This window comes from Emys orbicularis, chromosome 1 (genome assembly GCF_028017835.1).
Source record: "Emys orbicularis isolate rEmyOrb1 chromosome 1, rEmyOrb1.hap1, whole genome shotgun sequence".
Lineage (NCBI taxonomy): Eukaryota > Metazoa > Chordata > Testudines > Emydidae > Emys > Emys orbicularis.
The window spans coordinates 14,355,510-14,381,098 of NC_088683.1; the positions used below are offsets into that span (position 1 = coordinate 14,355,510).

General features: G+C 39.6%; 1 protein-coding gene across 1 annotated transcript in view; it reads left to right on the plus strand.

Moving 5' to 3' along the window:
* The window catches only part of TAF3 (TATA-box binding protein associated factor 3), a 148,064-nt gene that overhangs the window by 108,076 nt on the left and 14,399 nt on the right, over nucleotides 1–25,589 (plus strand). Inside the window, exons 3-4 of the mRNA XM_065411969.1 lie at nucleotides 9,786–11,590; nucleotides 17,613–17,695. Coding sequence (XP_065268041.1) covers nucleotides 9,786–11,590; nucleotides 17,613–17,695 — 1,888 coding nt within the window. The remainder of the gene's footprint in view (nucleotides 1–9,785; nucleotides 11,591–17,612; nucleotides 17,696–25,589) is intronic.

Genomic DNA, 25,589 nt, shown 5'->3' on the forward strand with positions numbered 1-25,589 from the left:
ACTTGTGCATATTTCTTTAAAGGGGGGAAAAAACACGCCTTAATACACAATATTACCATAGCTAGGCCCTATTATACTATTGTAATCATAGCTTAACCAAGAGCGGTGATTAACGATGGCAATTTATTGTATCTGACGAGGGGAGAAAATAGGAGATGTTGTCGTTATCATAAATCATATCATAAATAACCAAAGAGAAGCACTCAGAAAGCTTGTGTGGTGTCAGCAGCAAGGCCTTTCAGGCACGTTAGCCCAGGATGTAGCCATAGAAACCCCAAAGTCATATTGTTATCTTACTCTTGCTGCAGTTATGTGATACAACAGTATTAACATATAGATTAGGCCATTTATAATACTAGGTGTCATTTCAGGTTAGCTTGCTTATATAGCATTTTAGTTTTTTATTGTGCAGAATGTTAAGGAAACACTGCATTTTTACAGGTCAGTATATAGCCATTTATAACGCATCAGCTTCACACCTCTGTCAGTCCTGCTAATGTACTCTGTTATTGATTGGTTGTACTGTCTGAATTGTCATTGCCTAATTACCTTGTCTTTGCTAATAATTTCATTTTTAAAAAGTCAAATATGTTCTTTTAAAGAAAATGTACACCCATGTGCATATACCGTACTGAGTTGTGTGCAGAGTGTCTTTCTATTGGAGCATAGGTAGGACAATGTAGTGAGGGAATTAAGCTATTATAAAAAGCATGCAAAATCTGTTTGTATTTGTAATTTGTCACTGAGGCCTTTGGCTCCAATGCTGTGTATTTTAGTAATTGCCTCCAAACAAGGGGACTTTCAGAGTACACTGTAGCTTGGCTATCGCAGGGAAGAAACGTTATCAAAAATTATTTGGAATGATGCCAAACAGACCAAAAAAAATAATAAAATAAAGAATCTAGTACAATATCGTGTTGTCTATACAGAGACTGTTCCCAAGCTTTTCATTCTGTGGGTCACTTAAGATAGACATCTTTTTATGACTCCTTTCCCTTCCAATCCATAGCAGCTATGGGCCTGATTAATATTACATATATAGTATGTGTATATAAGGCCTACGTTATGGGGGCAAAGTAAAAGTAAATTCTTTCCTCTCTGGGACCTTTTTAGTTTTTAGTACAGATTCTCATATTTTTGCCTGGAGTATATTGCACAAATGTAGGATGTTTCTTTTGTAAGGTTAGATAGAGATTGTGAACTTCACTGATAACAATCTGCCATACTTTGTTTTTCACTCCTTACCAGGAAATTGGGTGTGTCATTTAAGAAGTCTGGGTAATGTAGTCTGACAAACATTTCCTGTTGTGTGAAATATTTATAATTAGAACCACCACTAGTGGGCATTCAAAAAAACTACGTGCACATATTATATTTACAGCTGGAAGCTCCCAATGCTCTAAGCTCTTCGCCATTGCAGTTTATTTCTGGTTTACTGTGTATTTGCTGCTACTCCTGCTTTGGTCTCCACAAATTTGATTGTGTATGACTTTATTCCTAGGCTTGGCGGATTCAGTTTTTTTAAATAATTTCGACATATATCAATGTTTATTTTAAGCATTTTTTTCAACTTTTGTTAATTTAAATTTTCACAGTTGCAAGAAATTGAGAGGAGTCAGAAAATAATTATTTAATGGCAGTAGACATTGACATTCAGAAAGTTACATCTGTATAATGGTTAAAACACAAATTGTCAACTTCACATGTCAAAAAATACAAAGTAAATATCCTTAAATGGAATTCCAATAAGTTCTCATGCAGCATTTTTCTTACTTTGCCTATCTGTAAATTTCAATTATTATTGATGGAATTGGTTTGTCTGTACAGTGAAATTGACATTTACCAACAAAAATCTATTCCTTCCGTTTATACCAAAGAAACGTATAGAGAACTGACAGAGAACACAAGGCATGCAGGGTGAAAAGTGATGCTGGTTTTTATCTTAATTGGTCTGGAAATTCATAAGTCATGGACTGGGTTACAGTTAGCATCAATATTTGAAGACTGATGGATGTTTCACCACTGTGACAGAAGGGGCTCCTTAGACCACCTGGAAGTGCTTTGACAGCTTGAGTACTATGGGAATGTGAAGCCTGTCACCTCTATTGAACAGCTTCCAGTCCAGCCCAGATTAATACTAGTGACAGAAAGTTAACATCTAAACATTTGGGCCAAGTGTTGAGCACCTGCTCTCTGAAAATCAGGTCCCTTTAAGGTGTTTAAGGTAGGCACCCAGAATCACTAGCCACTCTCGAAAAATCTTGATTTCTGTATGTACTGGTGTCGTTTCAGTCCAATGTACATATGTCTACATTATAACAACTGTTATCACAGACGGGAATGAACTTACTGGCAGGTTCAGCACAAAGCTCAAAGTCTCAAGGAAACAAACTTCCCTTCTTCCCTGCCCCCAAAGGTGGTCCCAGGAATGAGAGATTGAGGAACACTAGTGGTGTGGTGTGAGAGAAGTCTACCAACACTGTATCCGTTTTGTAGATAAATTGTTGGCTTCGGTCTCTAATTCTGGTCACTTGGTACTTTCGATAAGTACTGAAATGTACAAAATTCACAGGTGTAAACATGGCATCATTTTAAGTTCATATTGCACAGTAAGAATCTTGGTGAGGGAGGTTTAGATTTAATATGCCTTTAGGAAGTCAGGATATTATTTTGCTACTCTTCTGTCAATTTCTCTTAGTGAGTACAAGCACATTTTCTAGTTACTTAGGGAAAGTGCCATAGTTATTACAAGTTAGAGAGAGAAAAGTTATTGTGCCATAAGAAAACAACGTTCAACTTTTAACAAAAGTCTAGTACTTTGATTTAGATAATATAGTGGCTGGGATGTTATAGTTATGATTCATTCTAAGTCCTTGTCTTCAATAGCTTAAAACTTTTCTCCAAAATTATCTTTTGGCTTAATCTCATGCTTTATCTCGGGCAATAGGTGCGTGTGTGTGTTTTTGAGTTTGAAGAAAATTGTTCAGCCATTGTTGAGTCAGGGCATGAAAAAACGTTTTTCACGTGTTAGGAAAAATTGCCAGCTTCTTTCTTGCTCTTGGTTCAGAATATAACATTTAAATCTTGACCTGTATCTGGTCCTCAGTGAGGAATGTGAGCTTTGTCAGGTTAGAGGAAAATGATTAGGAAATAGATAGTGAGTATTTCTGTTTCAGGTCTGCTAAATTATCTCCATTCATGAATACTAAATTCACTGAAAATTAAGAAATGTACAAGTGAAAATAGCATACCAGACATGTAGGGTCTGCTGTCTACCTTACTAATCAAAGTGTAACTCTGAATAGAGCTGCATGCTTCTTCAACCTTGAGACTCTCTCTGCACACAGCCAGCTGATCCTCCTATGTAGCCCCTTGAAGGAAGGAGCGGAAAGAGCTCAACAAGTCTGCCAGCCTTATTGCCAAACTCTGACATTTGCAATCTCAACATTTGGGTGCTCCCCACAGTGGGAAATACCCCCAGTGAACAGTCCACTATGTAAAATAAATGTGCCTTTATTTGGCATCTTTGCACTCTTTTAGAAAAGAAAAGAGTGCAAACTCTGCTAAAATGTGGGTAAAGATTTTAAATATAAAAAAGACAAGCACTTACCGATCTCATAGAAACTATCTGATCTCTTTAACATATTTTAATAATTTATCTTACTGGGTCTGGTATTATAGCTGGTATGGTGTATTTGGGAGGTTAAAGCTATCACTAAATACAATAAGACAAAATATTAAATTCATGCAAATAAGCGGTGTTAGTTTATGTGGAAACTAGCCGCCTGGCCTTTTTGCATTTAATATCTTAACAGTAACATTGCATCAGTTTGGTTTTGTTCATAATAGTAAAAGCATTGTTGGTATGTTCTGTTCAGTGTGTATTGTCTGTCCACCTCTGTGCCAATTTCAGATGATATGACTCTGCTACGGCTCTCAGCTGAGGGACTTCCGTCTGTTCTACATAGGTACTTATTTGGCTTTTTTCACCACAATATATGAGCATCTCACAATAATTGAATGATGTTTGATTCTCCATTTGATAAAAGGGAACTGAGACACAGGATAGGTTAAGTGACTTACCCACTGTCATATAGTAAGTATGTAACTGAGCCAGGAGCTGAACAGAGTCTTGTGTCCCGGTCCAGTGGTATGTCCACTAGACTCTCCTGCCTTCAAGTTGTGAGCTTGTGCTCTGAGCTCTGGAGCTCCTAAGTATAATAGCTGGTTATGTCCAAAAGTACGGTAATTGTATATGCATGTCATTATTTTCCCTACTTGAAGTATGAATGTAGGCTGATGCAGACCTCTTAATTCCGGAGTTCAGTGCGTTCTGCCCTCAATCTCCTGCCTCCCCATTTGATAGCTGCCTGCCACCTTTTCATCTTACCTTCACCTGAAAGAATAAAACTCAGCCTTCTCGGTATTAGGCAGCCAGGGGTTGCTGAAAGAGGAATGCAACTAGCCCTACCACTAGCCCTGTCTCCGAAATTAAGACAGTTTCGGTGCTACTGTGCCTTTGTGTCAACTTTAAGGACAAATAGTCCTAACATCACCATGAACTTGGAAACTCATCATAGAAATGCTGAGAGCTGCTGTCCTACTACTGACCCACAGCCAAATTACCAAGTTATGTATTCAGTAACCACTTGGCCTTTAAGAGTAGGTCAACCCAGCAGCTGAGAGGGAAACAGACACATGCTAGCTCTGCTCAAGCTAAGTGCTAAAAATACCAGTGTGGCTGCAGCAGCACAAGCTAGCTGCCAGAGGGGGTCGGGAGGGTTTGTACGTGGGCAACTACCCCCAAGCCACCAGCCATGCTGCTCTTTTTAGCTTGAGCTGAGCTAATGCATGTCTGTCTACCCATGCTGGGAAGCATTCCCCCCAGCTGCTCTGTAGACATGTCCGAACAGTCCAGGTTGCTGTACAGAAACATGGTGCACAAGGGAAAAAACTTTGTGCCTCTTTAAATGCTTTTGTTAAATAAGGTTCAGCAGCTTTAATCTTTTTGCTGATTTAAAACTTAAATAAAAAATTCCAACATTCAGTAAATGAGACCACCATTTAAAAATGTTGACATTCTTACTGCTTGTACTGACGCTTCTCTAGTACCTTCTATCCAAGGATCTCAAATAATACATTTAAGCTGAGCCTTACAACATGACTGGGAAGTAGGTGAAATTATCCTTATTTTACAGATGGGGAAACCAAGGTACATAGAGATGGTGACTTGCCCAAGGTCAGAGAGCAGTTCTGTGGCAGAGCCAAAATAGAGTTCAGATCCCCTGGCTTCCAGGCTTGTTCCTTAACCTAAAGATAATCCATCCTTCCTTTCATGAATGTGAGAGACTGACCACATTAGGTAGGATCAGGCAGTGCACAAGCCTCCCTCATCTGTCTTCTAATACACTACATTCAGAATTGCTGTCCTAATAGTGGACTTCAGGGCTGAATGCTGTCTGATTGTTTGACTTGGGTGGTGGAGAAATTCACATTCACGGTCAGACTGAGAGTACTAAGCTACATTTGCACCAAGATACTATAGAGGTGAACAGCTAGTGTAATAAACAATTTCTCAGTATGGCCTTAGTAATGTGTGTATTAATATTGATTCAGCACTCTCTTGACTTACAAAAATATCTGTAATCTTGAAAAACCTCCCAAACAGCTCTAGTCTCCTTTCAGTGCAGGAGAGAGTTATTAGGGCAGATGGCTGAGGTGATATCCATTTGACCTGTAGATGCTGACTCAGGAGTAGTACCGTTCATAAGGTGGTTGGAGATAGGGAGAGATCACAGTGAAAGAGAGTTAAAAGCAGTTTAGTTTACAAAGGATTGCACACTGAATGGTGCCTGGTAGAGACTGATATATCTAAGGATGAAAAATAGTTGCATTATAATCCATCCCTCCACATTTTCAAATACTTATAATATTGTCAAGCAAATTACCTTTTCAGAGTGACATTTTTCCATACTTTGGTCTTTGCCCCAATATGAATTTGTTTGAAGGAAAATGGTCCAGTAGTTTTTGAGTGAGAGGAGAGTTGAGAGATCAGACTTTCTCTATTAAAAAATCGTGTCTTATTTTCCAACCAGGCCACAGTAAAATGGCTCAGGTCTGAAAGAGGAAAATAGCCCTCATGGAGGATCATTACATGGCCTTGTTCCAAGTGAAATTTGGGTTTTATTTGACTGAAATATGGGTGTTTCCAAATTGCCACCTGAGCGTGTCCAAAGAGCACTGTGTGTGTCAATAGTAGGGCTGACTGGAAAACCACACTTCCATTTTACAAAAGAAAATTTGAGGTTTTGACATACGTTTTTATTCCGTGGTGGAACAAAAACAAGAGCTTTTTAAAATGTACACAAAAAGAGAGACTGACCCATCCCAGAATAGCCAGTAGCTCAGTAGTTAAGGCAGTGATGTGGGAGACCCAGGTTCAAACGTGTACTCCAAATCAAGCAGAGCAGGGACTTGAATCTGGACCTCTCACATCCCAGGCGATGGCCATAAACATTTGGCTATTGGCTGTTCTGGGGTGGGGATCATTCTCTCTCTGTTTGGTTCTAACCAGAAATTCCACACTGTACCTGAGAAACCTTCCTGACAAGTTTTGTTGAAACTGGCCATTTCCACAAAAAGATTGTTCCAACAAACCAGTATTTTCCAATGAGAAACGTTTTGTCAGAAAAATTCCCAACCACCCTGAGTCATTAGTTAAATGCGTATGAACCTCCAGAACAATTCAGGGGACTATGAACTTGCCCATACAATTTTCCAGGGAATCACAGTTCTTATAAAAAGGCTGGTGGGTTGCTCTGTTATGAAGTTGGCTTCATGGTTTACAACAATGTGCATGAGGCTAGGAGCCAAGAGGCTCTCCGTTCTAGTCTTGCTTTTACAGACTGAGCTTTAATAGTCTCTGCACTTCCCAAACCTCATTTATTGAGATGTCACTCAAACCCCAGTGACGATAAAATATCATCACCCTATTTTACAGATAAGGCAACAAAAGTGCCAAGGGGTTAAGTGAGTCACCCAAGGTCACATAGAAAGCTGGAACTAGACCCCAGATATCTGATGTGATGGACTGAAGGACTCAAATTCAATATGTAGAAGGTTGGAAATGCTTAGGTACTGCTCTGATGGATGCTAAAGAAGACCCTAAGATGGGTAGATTGTCTCAGACCTTCATCTCCATCTGAGTTCCATTTATTGGCTTTCCAGACAGGATTTCAAAAACGGAAGCTCCTTTAGCTGCGTGTGGACTTAATGTGTCTTGTCGGAGTAGGGGTTTGCTCTTTGTCATTGTACAAAATTCCTGCCTCCATTCCCTAAACTGTTATGCAGAACCATGTGCAGCTTGGCTATTCCCATTAACTCCAGAAGCTGTTATAGTTCCATGGTGCTGTATGGATATAATGTGAGAGGTGCCTGGGATGAAAGAAGTTCTGTCAATGTAAAATATTCCACTATTCTCTGTTAGGGCATGCTATATCAGCTGTTTAATTGGGACACCGAGTGGAAATCTTTGGCGCGGGAATGTTTGGTTTTCCTAGTAAATGTAAATATCTTTCAAAACCCTTTTCAGACTATGAGCAATGTTGGTTGCTGCAGCTTTTTTTCTTGTTTTTAATTAATGCAAAATATACCTCCACATACTTCATTTTATCCATATAAAACATTTTATGTCCACCCTAAAAGGAGAATGATAATATTCCTTGCCTCGCATATCATTTTGGATTTGGCTGTGTTGTGTTTTCACTCTTGATAAGTAGATAGTTTTGACTTTAAAGTGCAATGTTGCTGTTGAACTTCATCTTATTTTCTTTTTACTTAGGGTATTTAAAACAAAAATAAACGGCTGATGGGGACCCATGCATAATGGGGCTGGGAGGAAATAGACCCAACACCCCACAGCGTAGTTGCCATCAATGCTGTATAACGATCTAATATTTATTCCTTCTTCATCTCATGCCAGTTTGGAACATAAGGGCAGAGCTTATTCATACAGCAAGGCAGACAGAGATTGAAACTGATTTGATGATCCTGAAACATAAACCATCAGTTAGATCTATTTGTAGCCGGTGCAGACTCAGTCAACAGTGATCTGTCAGTTTTCCCTTCTAATATTTAAAAAATAGGATGTGAATGCCCAGCCAAGCAAACCTAACTCCCTAGCACTTTCTGTTTTTCATGGAAGGCTTTATACTCAAGCAAAGTTTCCACTCTGGGCTGGCTGCTGTAAATCCTCTGGGCCCTGGCAAAAGCCAGAATTGCCAGCTTATTTTACTCAATTTGCGATGCTGGCAAGATTCAAGCTTCAGCCCAGGACTCTTGACTCAACTCTCCTAAATCAGGGCATTGACACATTACAGTAAAGAAACATCAGCTCAGAAAACCTGAAAATAAACTCTTCCAAAAGGTTTTTTTTTTCTAAAGAGCATCTTATTAAATGGCTTTAAACAATTTCAGCATTTTATTTCAGTTTTTAAATATTTATTAAAAAGACAGCCTGCTCACTTAAAAAGGGCGGCTTTTTTTATACTTCACCACAATAAACAATTTGTACTGTACGGTGACTAGATGTCCCAATTTTATAGGGACAGTCCCGATTTTGGGGACTTTTTCTTATATTGCCCCCCACCCCCATCCCGATTTTTTACACTTGCTGTCTGGTCACCCTATTGTACTGTGTCCTTCATCCAAGAGTCTTAAAACACCTTCCAAATATAATATAAACCTCACCTCACCTCTGTGAGAAAAGATAAATGTTGTGCCATCTTTGCAGGTGGGTAAACTGAGGCCTGGAGGTTAAGTGACTTAGTGCTTGTGTACATGGGGAAAATGTATTTATTTAAGAGTGTCCACATGGCATGTTATACTGGTATAATTGTAGCAGTATAATCATATCAGTATAGTTATGCTGGTAACATTTCCCCATATACACAAAAATCATATATTACTCTTATAAGTTAACTGACAATCAAAAATCTGTGGGAATACAAATAAGGCATACATTTAAAATGTACTGGATTTTATTTAATTGGATGTACACTTTGTGATTTGTTTTATTATAATAGAAAACCTTGTTACTATTCCCCTCCATGTGTTTTTTTTGTTTGTTTGTTTGTTTGTTTTAACGAATCAGCCAAGTGCTTGTGTGTGTTTGTAACCCAAGCAACTCCAATGGGTTACAATGAGATTCCGAGAGGGTGAGAGAGACTAATATGTGATTGAGAACTTTCTTCTTATGGTATACAAAATGTTTGGATGCAATATCATTCAATGATACCAGTATCATTTCACTTGTGAAATGGTAGCTATATTTTTTGGTGAGCTTTTAGCACTCATTAAATGTCCAAAGTCCTGACAAATTGACCAAGTCCTATTTATAGAACAGATGAAGCAAAATACAGCAGCAGGGGAAATTCCCTTCACTGCCCTGTCAATGTGCCTCAAACCTGTTCTGGAGGGTCTTTCTTTATGGGTGAGACATACCTTCAAGCCCATTTGATCCTTGATTTGAGACTTCCAACAAGGGTTCCAGTTAGTGTCAGTTGTGAAGATGGATTTTGTATTGCAGACAGACGTCTACCAGTCACTAAATGTAATTGCTTTGCTCGCTTCATGTAGGTCACTGAACAGGTAGCAGATGATGATAACGTTGAGCCAAATACAGTTTGAATGCTGTCTTGATGCTTATTCATTTCCAATAATTTATTTGTTCCTGTATAATATATTTTTTAAGTATCCCAGTAACTTTTTTTTATTTCTTATAACAGAGGAGGAAGAGGAACAGGTACCCACTGATGGAGGTACATCAGCAGAAGCCATGCAGGTTCCCCTGGAAGAGGAAGGAGAGATGGAAGAGGATGAGGCAGTTAATGATGAAAACTTCTTGAGCAAGAGACCCTTAGAAAGTCCTGAAGCTGAGGAAATGCCTGCTATGAAACGACCAAAACTAGCTATCACTAAAGGGGACATCATTGATGGAGCATTGGAGCCACGTGAACCTCTCAGTTCAATAAACACTCAAAAGGTGCCACCAATGCTTTCTCCAGTTCATGTTCAAGATAGTACAGATTTAGCCCCTCCTTCACCAGAACCACCAATGTTGGCTCCCATTGCAAAATCACAAATGCCAGCTCCTAAAACATTAGAATCAAAACCATTTGCACCTAAAACAAAGGCCAAAACTGGTTCTCCAGGACAGAAGACTAAATTGCCTAAAGCTACTCCAGCACCAGTAGTTATTGGAAGTCCCATACGTTCACCAAAAACTGGATCCAAAGAGAAAAAATCACCAGGTCGTGCCAAGAGTCCAAAAAGTCCAAAAAGTCCAAAGGTTCCCACTCATGTTTCCCAAGTGGCAGTCAAGCTTGAAACCCCAAGTAGAACCCCTTTGGCTGCGCTAAGTGAAAAGATGGGAAAAGAGAACATCCAAGTAAAACAAGGGCAAACACCACCTGAGCCTGGGAAACAAAACAGTGAAAATCCATCTAAGAAAGTGGCAGTGATGGACAAGACCATTGATGATTCAATTGATGCTGTGATTGCCCGTGCATGTGCAGAACGAGAACCTGATCCATTTGAGTTTTCCTCTGGTTCAGAATCAGAGGGGGAAATTTTTACCAGCCCTAAAAGACTTTCTGTTTCAGAGACTCCAACACCTAAAGCTTCTGTTTCTGCTAACAGCCTAAATAAGGTAGGAGCCACCCCAATGCCTCCCTCGGGTGGGACTTCAAGCTCAGACATTTCATGGACAATGGATGACTCAATTGATGAAGTCATTCGAAAAGCAAAGATGGGGTCACCTTCTAATCCGCCTCCAAACTTTCCTTATTTCTCCTCTCCTTCTGCTTCACCACCAACACCGGAACCTCTGCTCAAAGTCTATGAGGAGAAAACCAAGCTGGCATCATCAGTAGAAGTGAAAAAGAAGCTGAAAAAAGAGCTGAAGACAAAAATGAAAAAGAAAGAAAAACAAAAAGACAAAGAGAAAAATAAAGACAAAAGCAAAGATAAGGATAAAAACAAGGAGAAGGATAAAGACATAGGAACCAAGGAAGCAAAGTTTCAATGGAAAGACCTACTCAAAGATGATGACCTCGATTCCTATAAGTTCAAAATGAAGGACTTTGATGATGTTGATACAAAAATGAAGTTGAAAGATGGCAATACCAAAAAAGAGAGAGAGAAGCATAAAGATAAGAAGAAAGATAAAGAAAAAGGCAAGAAAGATAAAGATAAGAAAGACAAAGAGAAAATTAAAGATAAAGGTAAGGAAGATAAGATAAAGGGTCCCTCAGCACCTCTTGTGTTGCCTCCCAAAGAAATGCCTTTGCCTTTGTTTAGCACCCCTACCGCCATGAGACTACCTACCATGTTGACTTCCTTGTCCACAATGCTTCCCGAAAAACTGTTTGAAGAAAAAGAGAAGCCTAAAGAGAAGAAGAAAGACAAAAAAGAGAAGAAGAAAAAGAAGGAAAGGGAAAAGGACAAAGAAAAGGAAAAGAAGGAGAAGGAAAAGGAGAGAAAGGAGAAAGAAAAGAAAGACAAAGAAAAAGAAAAACACAAACATGACAAAGTAAGCTGTTTAGATGGTATTAACATGTTACATGTAAGAAATTATTTACATTTGCTCCCACACTTTCTCATTACAAAATTTTGCTTTCTATGAAAATTTAATGGAAAAATGCTAATAGATAACCTGGCTTTATTTTATGACAAGTCACCAAAGTCAAAACAGGGTATGGTGTAAATTTCTGGGTTCGTCCAACAGTACCGGACAGAGCCTCCGTAGTTTTAGATTTGCCAAATGTTTGTTGAATTCAGTTTTGCAAAACTGAAACTTGGGATTGTCTGAGATCAATTTACATCTGACCTGAGCTACCAGGGTTCCAACATTGACCATCTGGCCTTCACTGATAAAGGTGAGTCCTCTAGGTCAGAGTTTAGGCAGATTTACAGCACTGTGTAAGGACGCTTATATAGTCATTGCTGCACATTTGTTCCATAGATGAATAGACTTCTGATTGTAGGGCTATCAATCCAACAGCTTTCTCGTGAGCTCTAAATTCAGTTTTATAAAATTTAACTGTTTTTTTTGAGTTAGTAAAATTCCACAGCCTGCTGGAAAAATTGGTAGAAAAAAGGTATAATGATAAGCAGTGTTAGCTTGAATTATGGATTTAATCATTACTTACCTATCCAAGCTCTAGTTGTTCTTCTGAAGGCAAAAAATATTTCTAAATAAGCCTCAGGTTCCTTCCTACAGATCATCCCAATTGTACAGTATGGCCACAAGTTTCTCTCTTAGCAAGACAACCAACTTGTTTTCCCCATTGATCAAGCACAGTAATATTTTTTTTCAAAGCATAATCATTATGGCCTAAATGTTCAAAAGTGGCCTCATTTTGAGTGTTTTATTTTAGTCACTAGAGCCTGATTTTCAAAGGGATGAGCACCCACAGCTCCTATTGACTTAGGAAAGTCTATAGAATCATAGAAATGCAGGGCACTACTCCATTAAAGCCACTTTCTACCCACCCCAGTTTTGCTAATTGATGTAGATCAGGTTGCAGCCTAATTTTATATTTATTTATATATATACACACACACACACACACACACACACACACACACAATTTTGCTCTTCTCCTTGTCTACCCTGACTAGCTTTAAATGTGCCCAGCTTTGCAGCAAGTACATGGTCAGCATAAATGCCTGATCTTGGGAGTCCACCCCCTGCCATTGCAAGAGATTATAGTCTGTTGTCTTCTTTCTAGGTTTTGAGCAATAAATCTTGCAAAAGTTGGCAAACATAGCTTCTCAGTTTAGAGTCCAGATATTCTGGAGAATTAACTTCCCTCATAGAATCATCGGACTGGAAGGCACCTAGAGAGGTCATCTAGTCCAGTCCCCTGCGTCATGGAGGACTTGATGATGGTCACGGTTTTGTTCTACCTGTCCATATTGATTTATCTGACTTTCAGGCCACTGCAACATACACAGAATACGTTTCATGGATTCTTTAGTCTGTGTGCATGACACCTCTTCCTCTGTAAATCTGGGACATTTTGGCCCTATTGCCCCAAAGATTTTAACAACGAGTAAAATGCAGACAAAAAAGATGTTGACCATTCTTCACACATTACATCGCCTAATAAATATATAACTATTTTTTATGTTTTCTGCTTATTTCTGTTCTTAATTTACTTTAGAGCAATAGAATGTATACACAAAGGAGTCTGAACTATTAAAGATTTGTTATAGTCTCAAATATATATTTTAATGAAAGGAGTTCAACGGTAATAAAAACTTGGTCAGATTAAATTGACAAAGCTGCCCATTACCTTGGCAAAAAGTCCCTGTCAAAAGATAAACTTTAAAGCTAGAATGCATGAAAGACTCCCTAGATAGAATTAAAATTTAAACTGATTCTTGATAGATAAGCTTTTTTTTAAATCCACCTCTTTGCTGCAAGTCAGGATTTTAAAAATAAATTTCCCCTTTAAATCTCTTGAGCGATTTTCATTTTTTGCAAGGCCGCACTGCTGGTGTCCTGGAAAAATGGAGAGTTAGAGCTTTATCAGTTGGTGCCCTGAGGTATGTGGCAAAGAAGCTAAATCCTTGAAGATTAGCAAAAAAAATGCAGCACATGGCAATAAGGGGCTTATATGACTACTAGTATTAGTTCAGGTGAAAGAAGTATTGCTTATACATAAAACTGGACAAATCCACTGACAATGTATTTTTAGTTAGCTACAAAGGAGTCTTATATTGCTGGACTTTACCTCTTTGGTGATTTGGGAAGCTTAGTAATCCACTGTAAATACTCTTCTGCTGGCCCCAATTCCCAGTATTACTCCAGAATGCTGCTCTTTCATTTTAACCCCTAAAAGCACATGTTTCCTTAATTTAGCTTTTAGATCACACAATGGCTTACTTAACCAGCAGTTGTGCTGTAAGTGCAAATGATCAAGTTACTGCCTGGACACTTAACATTCCATGACGCGTCAATTTAAGAGAAATAAGAATGACCTGAAAGATGAGTGGTGTTCGTAGGAAGTCTCTCCACATTATAAACTTGATTATTTTTTTAAATGTCAAATGTGTTAGATAATGTAATAAAGGAGTTAGTGAATGTTTTTGTGTTTAGAAAAATAGTGTTAGCACTAGACAATATGTGGCAGTGAGTAACATTTCTAATTTAGAGTACTATGTTTTGTTATAACCAGGTTTTGTTAAGTAAGTGTGACTTCATAGCTTAGTTTTGATTTATTTTTTTAAATATATTTTGTTAATGTATTTCCTGCAACTGTATGCCAAAATGGTTGGCAGATAAATGCAGGGCAGTCCACAATATCTTGTATATAGGACACACAAAAAGTCACAGCATGAAGCCTTGGCATGCTTAATGAATTAAGGCATTCAGTCACAAGTCCTAAGAGGAAGAGGGGGAATGACGATGATTATTCAGGACTAGATTGTGACTATATGATCTGCCATGAGCATTGTTATGCTGCCCCTGGAGTAACCCAGGAGGGAGATTGTGATTTAGTTTCCCCACTGCTCCAGGGGGGAGCAACCTGCATTGTGTATAGATCCTGCACACTGACAGATCTATGTGGTATGGAGGTGGAGCTCTGTGGAGCCTGCTTCCCCTCCCCCACAGCTACCTGTGATGCTGGTAGCTGGCACAAAGGAGTAAGGGGGCTCTGTATGCCCCATCGTGCTGTCACACAATCCAGGCCATGATTTGGCCCTTATTTATTTGTTACAGTAGCACCCAAAGACCCCAACCAAGATTTGAACCCTCTTGTGCAGGGTGCTGTGCACACACAGAGACAGTTCCTGCCCCAAACAGGCTACAGTCTAAGTCAAGACAGACAAATGATAGGCATGGAGAAGTGAAATGATTTATGCAAGGTCACACAGCAGATCTGTGGCTGAGCCAGGAACAGTACCCAAGTCTCCTGAGTCCAGTCCAGTTCCCTGTTCACTGGACCAAATTGCATTTAACGGAGACAGATAGAAAGCAATTAAGAGACACACAAGGGGAAGAGAGAGAGAGAGAGCAAGGCCATTCCACACAGCAGGAACTGCAGAAAAGAAAATGCCTTGTACCAACTTGTGAGGAATGGCAGAAAGGAGACTTGTGGTATATAACCAAAGGAGTGGAGAGAAATCTGAGGTAGAAGCATAAAATCATAGGGTTAGAAGGGACCGCAAGGGTCATCTAGTCTGAAGCTAGTCCATGGAGAGCTCTTTGGTACAGCTTGGTTATCTGTGTAAAAAAAATGAAATGTAGAGTCAGAAATTAGTTGGGGTTGGTTTTGTTTTTGGTGGAAGTTGCAGCTTTTTATATACAGTCCAACTTTCTCAGTCATGTATCTCTGCATCTCTATATATGGGAATATATAATTATTACACCTAATTGCCCTTCCAAGTCCTCCTACTTTGGCCTTTGCCTTTTTCCATCCTGCCCTCTTATCATGTTGACAGTTAGTCCCCTCTTTCCTCCTTAAAATACCTCCTTTAAAACATGCTTCTTCCCTCCAGAATTGTGTCGCTTTTTCTTTACATCAGTCCAGCTGATTGTGCAGTGAATTGTTGTGTGAACTGTTTTTTCTCATTTGGATTCCAAGGCCCCGAATCAACACAGTGCTTAAGCTTGTGTTAAAGTGTTTTGTTGAACAGTGATGGATTTAAGCATGCATTTAAAGTGAGAACTCTTCAAGAAAAAGATCACAAGAATATTTTATTGTGGGAAGTGTTGGGCAGCCTAAATGTAGCGGTTACTATAGCTCCCCCTCTAAAAATGAGTTGAAAAGCTGGGCCTCTTGGGCGCTGAGCACCATAAACTGCTATTGTTTTGGAATGTAGGGTGCACAACAGACACCAGTCCGGGGGTAGGCAACCTATGGCACGCGTGCTGAAGGCGGCACGCGAGCTGATTTTCAGTGGCACTCACACTGCCCGGGTCCTGGCCACTGGTCCGGGGGGCTCTGCATTTTGATTTAATTTTAAATGAAGCTTCTTAAACATTTTAAAAACCTTATTTAATTTACATACAACAATAGTTTAGGAGTACTTGTGGCACCTTAGAGACTAACAAATTTATTAGAGCATAAGCTTTCGTGGGCTACAACCCACTTCTATGCATCCGAAGAAGTGGGCTGTAGCCCACGAAAGCTTATGCTCTAATAAATTTGTTAGTCTCTAAGGTGCCACAAGTACTCCTGTTCTTTTTGCGGATACAGACTAACACGGCTGCTACTCTGAAACAATAGTTTAGTTACATATGATAGACTTATAGAAAGAGACCTTCTAAAAACGTATGACTGGCACGCGAAACCTTCAATTAGAGTGAATAAATGAAGACTCGGTACACCCCTTCTGAAAGGTTAAAAAAAAAAAAAAATTAATGGAGATATCCTATCTCCTAGAACTGGAAGGGACCTTGAAAGGTCATCGAGTCCAGCCCCCTGCCTTCACTAGCAGGACCAAGTACTGATTTTGCCCCAGATCCCTAAGTGGCCCCCTCAAGGATTGAACTCACAACCCTGGGTTTAGCAGGCCAGTGCTCAAACCACTGAGCTATCCCTCCCCCCCAAGGTTGCCAACCCCTGCACTAGGCCTTAGTAACTCAGCCCCATTCTTCACAATATTGCAGAGCATCCTGACTGTGGTCCCAAGGCTGCAAACACTTATGCATGTGCTTAACTTTGCACATGTCAGTAATCCCGTTGAAACCATATAATTAAGTGTTTGCAGGTAAGGGGCTTAGGTTTTTTTCCCTTTTCTATGTTCAAAGTTTTGATTCTGCAAGTATGTTTGCTTGCTGTATTTGGGAAATATTTGCTTTAATCTAAACTGTGTGAAGTGTGCCCAGATACCAAGATGGATTTGTAATAATTGGGTGTGAAGATGCTTCTCTTGAGGGCCTATTGAGTACAATGAGAATATCTGTACCATGTTAGAGTCTGACCCACAGTTCACATGTGTCATATCGTATCCGTCTCAGGGCTTGTCTACAGTGCATCACAGTGTGGACTATGGTATGAATTGCAGTGCGCATCAAAGTGTTACAGTAACTGCCTCACGAGGACACTGCTGGTGCAAACTGAAAGATAACTAGTTCACATTCATATAGTATAGTTTGAAAGCATTAATGCAAACGAGGTACCTTTCGGTTCACACCAGCAACATCCAGTTAGATTGCAACACTTTGGTATGCTCTGCAATTCACACCCCTGTAGTCCATACTGCAGCACAATGCAGACATAACCTCATTGTGTTGAGACCAGCTTAATCTTTTCATAACTCTACAAGAATATTAAAGCAGTAATTAACATACTGCACATACATTTACAAACACAATGAACTTCCAAGTTGACTTTTCAGCCCATAACTGATTTGTGATGAGATATTGCAGGGCTCTCCCAACAGTGTCCTTACATGCTGTGGCATGTAGTATGGGGAAGAGTGATAATCTAAACTTCCTTTTGTCAATTTAACTCAGCTCCAGTGTAATTAGTAAAGAAGTGTTAAATCTCTGTTTAGAGAAGCAGTGTATTTATTGTTGAATGTATTCCCTTGAACAGATCAAAGTGGAACCTGTTGTTCCAGCTCCATCACCAGTTATTCCCAGGCTGACGCTGAGAGTGGGTGCTGGCCAAGACAAGATGTAAGTACAAAGAAATCGAGTGGAAAGGGGTGCATGCTTATCAGAGATTCATTGCTTACCACTTCTAATAAATCCTGTTTTCATAAAGGAAACTTTAAAAATTATTGGCTGATAAATGTGTGCATCTGTGAAACCTTCTCCCGATATTACGAAGTATAAATCAAAATACTTGCCATTAAAGAAATCTCACCCAATTTATTTCTTAACCTCTGAACAAAACACCTCAGCATTTCCAAGGAAAACCCTCTGAATTTCTCCATTATCTGTCCTGCTGCATTCCCCACTAATGTTCTTCTAGGAACATAGTCTTAAATCACTGGTCAATTTAGAGTAATGTCCAATCTTCAACAGTAACCAATGAAAACCTTCATAATCCATGCCGTACCCCAGGGAGAAGTTTCAGAGCCCCAGGCAGTTAACAGCTTTGTGCATTGAAACATGATGGTTGACATCCCTTTATACATTTTTATCTTAGCTAGTATAAACTGTTGGTAGTGGTTATTCATGTAGGTGCCTAATCCTTTTTAAATCCTGGTTTTGTTCATTAGCTCACTAATTATTATTACTTGTACAGTACTACAAAAGGACCCAATAGTCCTTTTGTGCTGGGTGTTGTACAAACATAAATAAATAAGACAATCCTTGCCCCAAAAAGCATATGATCTAAATAAGGACAAGATGCAACAGGTGGGTGTAGAACACAAGCGGGGAAAGAGTGTGTGAAGGGGGGGAACAAGTGGCATCAAGTTCCATAGGTTGGCTTTGTATTGTGTGAAAGTATTTCCTTTAATCAGTTTTCAAAATGTGTTGCCTTTTAGTTACACGGGTTTCTTACATTAAGATATGGTAAATATTAACGCCCAACAGATCTTCTCCCTACCACTCATTATTTTATGTACCTCTGACATGTTGCTGCTTCTTTGTATCACAGCCAAACTAAATAGTCTAATCTTTTTTTATCTCTCTTGATGTATGAGCTAAGTTGTATTATTATCAATTATTATTATTACTATTGTATGCCAGTCTTTCCATGCCTCTTCTCATTTTCTTTGTCCTTTACTTGACCTTTTCTGACACATCTGATTTGAGATGGGGTAGCTAGTGCTGAACACAGTATTCAATGTGTCATCTTAACTGTCATCCATTTACAAAATGGCATTGTGATGGAGTGGTCTATCTCTGAGATGATTGCTGACTCAATGGGGTGGGGAAAGGAACTAAAAAGCTTTGCCATAGTTTGAAAGAATCAATGTATCCTGGAAGCTTGGGTTAGTCAGAGGCCTTCCGTCTGGATGCCTTGTTTGGGTAGGGGCCTACCCAACTTGAAAGATTTGCTCCAGCCCTGGAAGATTCATTTTAACTTGGGAGCTTACCTGTTGCAATCTTGAAAGACTGAGTTAAGCCTGACAGTGTTTCCCCCTCAACCAGAAAAGCCTAGACAAAAGCTTGTTCTAACACTGGAAGGGGCGGGGGTTATGGTAGCTGGGAGCTATATTGTTATGAAGTTGCTGTGGGAATTTTTTTGAATTAAGTAATTTCAGTTCCTATGAGACCTAAAAAGTTATAAGTAGTATATTTTCCCCTTTACTTTTAATGCTCCTGAATCTTTTCTGCCTTTTTGCCCTTCATAATGTTAGAGTCTGGCCCAAAGTTCACATGTGTCATATCATTTTATGACAGGCATTATGTTTTCAAAATTATTCTCTGTCCCCTTAAGTATGACTTGACTGAGGACAGTTGGACACAATGTCCCTTTAAAGTCTACCAATGCACTTTCCTTATAGATACAAGGAGGATGATTTTAGACTCAGGCTTTAAGGTCAGAAGGGACCATCATGATCATCTAGTCTGACCTCCTGCACATTGCAGGCTACAGAACCTCACCCACCCACTCCTGTAATAGACCCCTAACCTCTGACTGAGTTACTGAAGTCCTTTAGGACTTCAAGTTACAGAGAATTCACCATTTACACTAGTTTAAACTGCAAGTGACCCATTTCCCATGCTGCACAGGAAGACAAAAAGCCCCCAGGGTCTCTGCCAATCTTATTGGGGGGGGGGGAATTCCTTCCCAACCCTGTATGGGGTTCATATTGATAGCTAACCTTGTGAGTAACTATCATTGCTCGTACATAGGTATTTAAAAACCTGGGCAATTTCCTCATACATATACTAAGTTTAATCAGTCAAGGTTGCTATAGACTGCATGTCCCACCAATTTAAACCACATTAGAGTTTAAGTAAAAAAAAAAAAAAAATTAGCACTCCATCTACATTCCACTCACTATTATCCTTATTCAGTGTCAACAATCTCCCTTCCACAGCACACGTGTAAACTCTTTGGGGCATGGGACTGTCTTTTGTTATATACTGTATTCTTCCACATCTTAATGCTGTGAGGCCCCAGTCCATGATTGGGGCTTCTAGGAGTTATTCCAATACAAATAATATCGCTGCCCTCCGCCTGAAGAACAATATTTAGTCTTAATTCAGACCATGTTTTTAGTTCTCTGTTCAGTCACCTAGTAGCAGAGATTGGACCTGTGGATCTAAAGCCGTAAGTCTCTACAACGCTCTGCTCTGTCAGCTCAAAGGCTGCAGCAGGCACATCAACCTCTATGTACTCCAGCAACTAGAAGGGGACACGCTGAGCCACACTGTGCAAGGGACTTATTTCAGGTTGAGAAGGGGAACTGGTGAGTGATAAGGAGACGAGGTCTTGAATTATTTTAAATGCTCACTATCTTGGTTTTTACAGTGTATATTGCTGAGATATATATGAAGTTTAGCTCTGTAACAGTTAACAGCTGGTGTGTGTTTGAGGGAGTTTTATATAAAATACTGTGTTGAATGGGTGTAATTTCAGAAAGAGAGAGGGCTATAAAGAAATAAGGCTTGTGAAATATGCCACTGGACATTTTATTTGGTTTTATTTAGATTTTTTGTAAAAATAATGATGCCTATTCAAGGTCTATGCACCTCAGTGTAGTTAATCATATAGTAAACACCATTAAATTGAACCTCAGCAGCATTGAAATACATTCCACAGGTACTTGGCTAGTCAGCCAGCCAGCCAACTATCCCTTTCAGCATCTCAGAAGAATACTCTCCACTTTCTCCAAAGACCCCAACCATCAAATAGTGACTTTTGCAGCATGCCTGGAAAGTCTCCGAATGTGGGCTATTGTGGAACAAGGGGGAGCATGTTCCATAGTCTTGGAGGCCCCACAGAGAATACCTGGCCAGCCACCCCCTCTTTTATAACAAGGGGATGCCTCTTCAGCACCTTTGCTGACCGCATCTTTGACAGTATGTCACAGGGAGAGAGGCGGTCCCTCAGGTGAGCAGTCCTAGGCCTTAACCAACATCCTTAAAGTCTGTCCAGAGGCCAATGGGCAGCCAGTGCAAATGCTGGAACACTGGTATTGTTTGTTCCCAGCAAGAAGCAGTAAGATGCTATGTTCATTCAGCGACAGAAGGTGCAGAAGGTATAGGCCCATGGAGAATGGTACACTAAGACCAGTCCCGTCTTAATCCCATCCTGGGGCTCACATACTGCGGGCATGTCTACCCGAACGTTTACTGCACAGCAAGCTGGGGTGTAAATCTACAGCACTCCAGCGAGCTGCTCACCAACGGTTCATGTGGACCCTGCCGATGCACATGCACAACAGCAGTGGCCACACGGGTAGATAGCTGGAGCTCACTGTAGATTTACACTCCAGCTTGCCACACGGTAAGTGTTCATGTAGACATGCCCTGCGTGGAGACACCCCAATATTAGTCCCCACTGAGGGTGAGGGGGTGAGGCCAGGCTGTGTTGTAAAGACAGCTTCTGGCGTGGCTGCTGAGTCAACTGCTGGAATGGAAACTCTATGCACAGAACAAGTGCAGCAAGACAGTAGCTGTGCATGCTTTCACTCATGTGCCTTAATCCTGATTTACCTGTATGGGTGAGAAGTTAGCTCATTCTCTCTACCTATTCAGTCCTTAGTCTCTGCTGAGATTGACAGTCAAGGTGCAAGTCAGAGTTAATTGTGACAGTGAATTTTAATTCTTTATATTTCTGTGAATGCTAATATTGGCTGGTCCTAGATATAAAAGTGATCTCTGCATTTCATGTTTGCCCTACATAAGCATATGTTGTCAATCCCAAGAATACGAGTCTTCATAGTATCCTAAATAAGTATGGGGTATAATGTCAAGGTAGTAGAAATTAAAATGTAGCCATTACTGAAGGATAAATAGAACAGTAGGAAAGACTGCTACACATTAGGTTTTTGCAAGTGTTTTAACTGCACAATAAAACAAGTGGAAAGTAGATTATAATCAAAACATTTCCATCTTACTAGTAAACAATTACAGCAATACTTGCATGGATGCCACATTAAAAGAAATTTAGTGGATTCCATTCTAATGCAATTAGAGCTAATTTTGTTCTTTAAATGAATAAAAGGTCAGCTAGTAAATCTAGTTTATCTTGAGTACAGACTTCAATAAATTGTTTTATTTAATTTGCTGTAAAAGATCTTATCCTTAATGGGCCTAGGTCTTATTAGTTTGCTTGGGTTTTAAAATATTTATGACCACCTTTTTAGTGATGATTTGAATGATAAGTTGGAAAGTTGTTGTTGTTGTTGTTTTCCTGCAGTGTTATCAAGGCACAAGATTGCTAATTGAGTCAGTGTAGGAAGGCATTTAAGTTTCGTCATGTAGAGAAAGCTGGTGTGGACCCTTCCTGAATTTAAATCTCCTGTAATTAGCTGTTTTGTTGAATCATCATGTGGTGACTTGTTTGTCCGTTGTCCAGTTATTTTTTCCCAAACAAAATCATATTTCACACCTATGGTGTCTAAGAATGCTAATCTACTGATAATGCATTGGCATGCCATTTATTATGCAACTGACATGAACTTCAAATTAACTATGTGCTGTAATTCCTGATATTTGTGATAAATTCATTTTATATTTACAGCCAAATAAAAAACAAAAATACCAACGTGTAGCTTCAGTGTGGGGCTTCAACAATGTACAATTGATTTTTTTCGGGGCTTCTGTGGCTTAGAAGCAAGGCATATATTTTTGTGAAATCAAGTCTTTAATCTGTATCTTAAAATGTCAGGCTTCTTACTCCAGGCTTACAGTATTGTATTTTAGCTCTACTTTCAGTAGGGGACCTTGTTGCTAGTAGTGAGTGGAAGATAGCTGTTTTAGCACCGATTTAACTTGTAATTTGATGTGCGCAGTCTAATTAAATTGCCATTTATCTTGAAATTTTTGAAGTGGGTAGATGTGACTTTTTTTTAGAATATAAATGTGTATGTATATCATCTAAGGGTATTATTTATTGAACTAAAATCTTAAAAGAATTGATGAATGGAAAGAAGAAATTTTTGCTCCTGGTATTTCGTTGACTAACTGAAGCTTCATCCCAAATACTGTGAGAGAGACGTTCAGGGACCTAGCTAAAATGTGTTGGTGGGCTCATTCCACTGCTTAGCGTAGTGGATAAATGTCCATATCACCAAAACCACTACCATAATTGGCACTGATTGACACCCCTGGTAGGAAATCTCAGTAGAGGCTAAGGACTGAATGGCAGTAGAGACTGAATTATCCACTCACCACTAGATGTAATCTCTCTACTGAGCAGTGGTGACCTAGAAGCACGCTGGTGAGAGAAAGCCTGTATAGCTATTTTCGAGTCTGTTACTGTTCAGGTTCCATGACTCTCAGTCCAACACCGTCCACGAGAAGCTCACATAACACACTCATGTTTATGTAAACTGGCACAAATGGCGTCTGCCTGAAAAGGCATAGGAAAGAGATAGCATGGATGGAAAAACATTCTGGTGGGGAACTACAAGGATCAACAAGTGGAAACCTACCGTGGCTATCTGCAGCACATCTAGATTATCGCAGAAATTCATTTTTAAGCAAAGATAGAAGGGTTTTTTTTCCTACCAATCTATACCTATTCACTTACAAATTATTTTAAATACATATGTAATAGCGTATTAATACCCCACTAGAATACCTCTGTGTTATATATTTATGTAGCTTTTGTATTTTCATGTGGTTTCATCTTTTGTCATGCAGCATACAGACGAGTACCAAAATTACCATAGGTCAAGATTTCCAAAAATGGGGTGCATACAGTTAGGCTCCTAAGTGTTGGCCTGACTTACAAAACTGCTGAGCTCACAGGAACTCCCGGTGAAGTCAAAATCTCTAGGAAAAGTTGCACAAAAAGTAGCAGAATTGAGAGAAGTCAGAGAACCAAAAGAGAAACATAGAAATAAGGCTACAGATTTTTTCCCCTCCTGCTTGCATTGGAAGTGCTTGAGAATAGGGACTGTCTCAGTGTTGGTGTAATGCCCTGCTCATTGGGGCCCTTATCTCAGTTGAGACTTCTAGTTGCTACTGTAATATAAACATTTTTTTTTAAAAATGTGAGGTGCTCAAACACTACAGCAATGGGAGTTGTAAAAGCGCCTATATAGAGAGAGAGAGAGAGAATAGGAGTTTGCCACAGACTTCAGTGAGACTACAATTTGCCCCATACAATTTTGTACAATCCTTACAATTTTTACATGGTATCTTCTTTAATGGAAATGTGTAGGCTTTTTAAGGATGGTTGTTCTCCTTTTAATGATAAATAAGTAAGCCATTGTGAAGGAACTTTTGAACTTTGTGTGCCATTTAGTGGCAAGTTATTCAGACGTTGATAATTTAGATTACTGGCTTCATAGTGTTTGCCCACAATAGCTGAATAATGGGGATCATTAAACTCCCTGTGTAGGTATATCCAAATTGTGTTTGCCTTTAACCTTGGCTCTCAATGTGGCTGGGGAGGGAAGGATTGGCTCTTTATTGACTTGTCAAGCCATAGGTTTGCATTACAGGCCAAGCAGCTCATGACCCGTTCCATTTATTTCACTGTTTTGTGGTGGGGAAACAGGTAAAGGAATCCTGCTGGAAGCCCCTCCTTCTGCACGTTTTTATGAATGAGTCCAGTGTTTGTAGCAGTTAAGGCACCGTGACCAAATCTCCACAAGATGTAATGCAAGCAGCATGGGGCTATTGTGGGACACAGCTGTGGGCGGTGTTGGTTACCCTGTGAGACGTTGCTTATTCAACAGAAAGCTCTGGAGGAGAACTTACTGTGGAATTAAATAGGAGGGAAAAAGTGATACTTCAGGGAGAAAAATGTAGAAGGGTAAAACCACTGTTTGGAAAATCAAACAATAGAGTCCTGGCAGTGAATGTCTATGTTTATTACAGTACTAATGGGTATCCCAATTATTTTACAATGTAGCACTTAGCAGTGAAAGGCTAAATGTTAACAGTGTGATACTAGAATTAACACTTTGTGTTGCTCCATCAACTTGTTCTACAAAACCAAAGAGAACATATACTGGTTAAATCAACTCCTGATATAATTAATGGACCACCTAAGAGAGAGGAGGGAGAGAAGTGAAAAATGATCTAATTTCCAGGCAAGTAATAAGTGTAATGTAGGATTTAGGAACTCCAGTGAACTTTATAGTTTTCCTAAGGGTATGTCTACACTATGGAGACTATACTGGCATAGCTATGTCACCGTAGCTATGCAAGCATATCCCCATAGCCTACACTGACAAGGAGGTATTCCATCGGTTTAGGAACACCAATTCCCCAAATGACAGTAGCTACATCAACAAACATTTTTCACACCCCTTCTAACTTTTAAGAGTAGACCAAGCCCCGCCTCTTTATATGTTTTCTTCCCTGGAATCGCTACATTTAAATTATAATAAAGAGCTGGAGGACTTCTCCAGTGAGCTAATGCCTTTTTAAATACAGAATGGGTGTGCTCTTTATTGAAGACATTGTCTAGGGTGTGGTTCATATA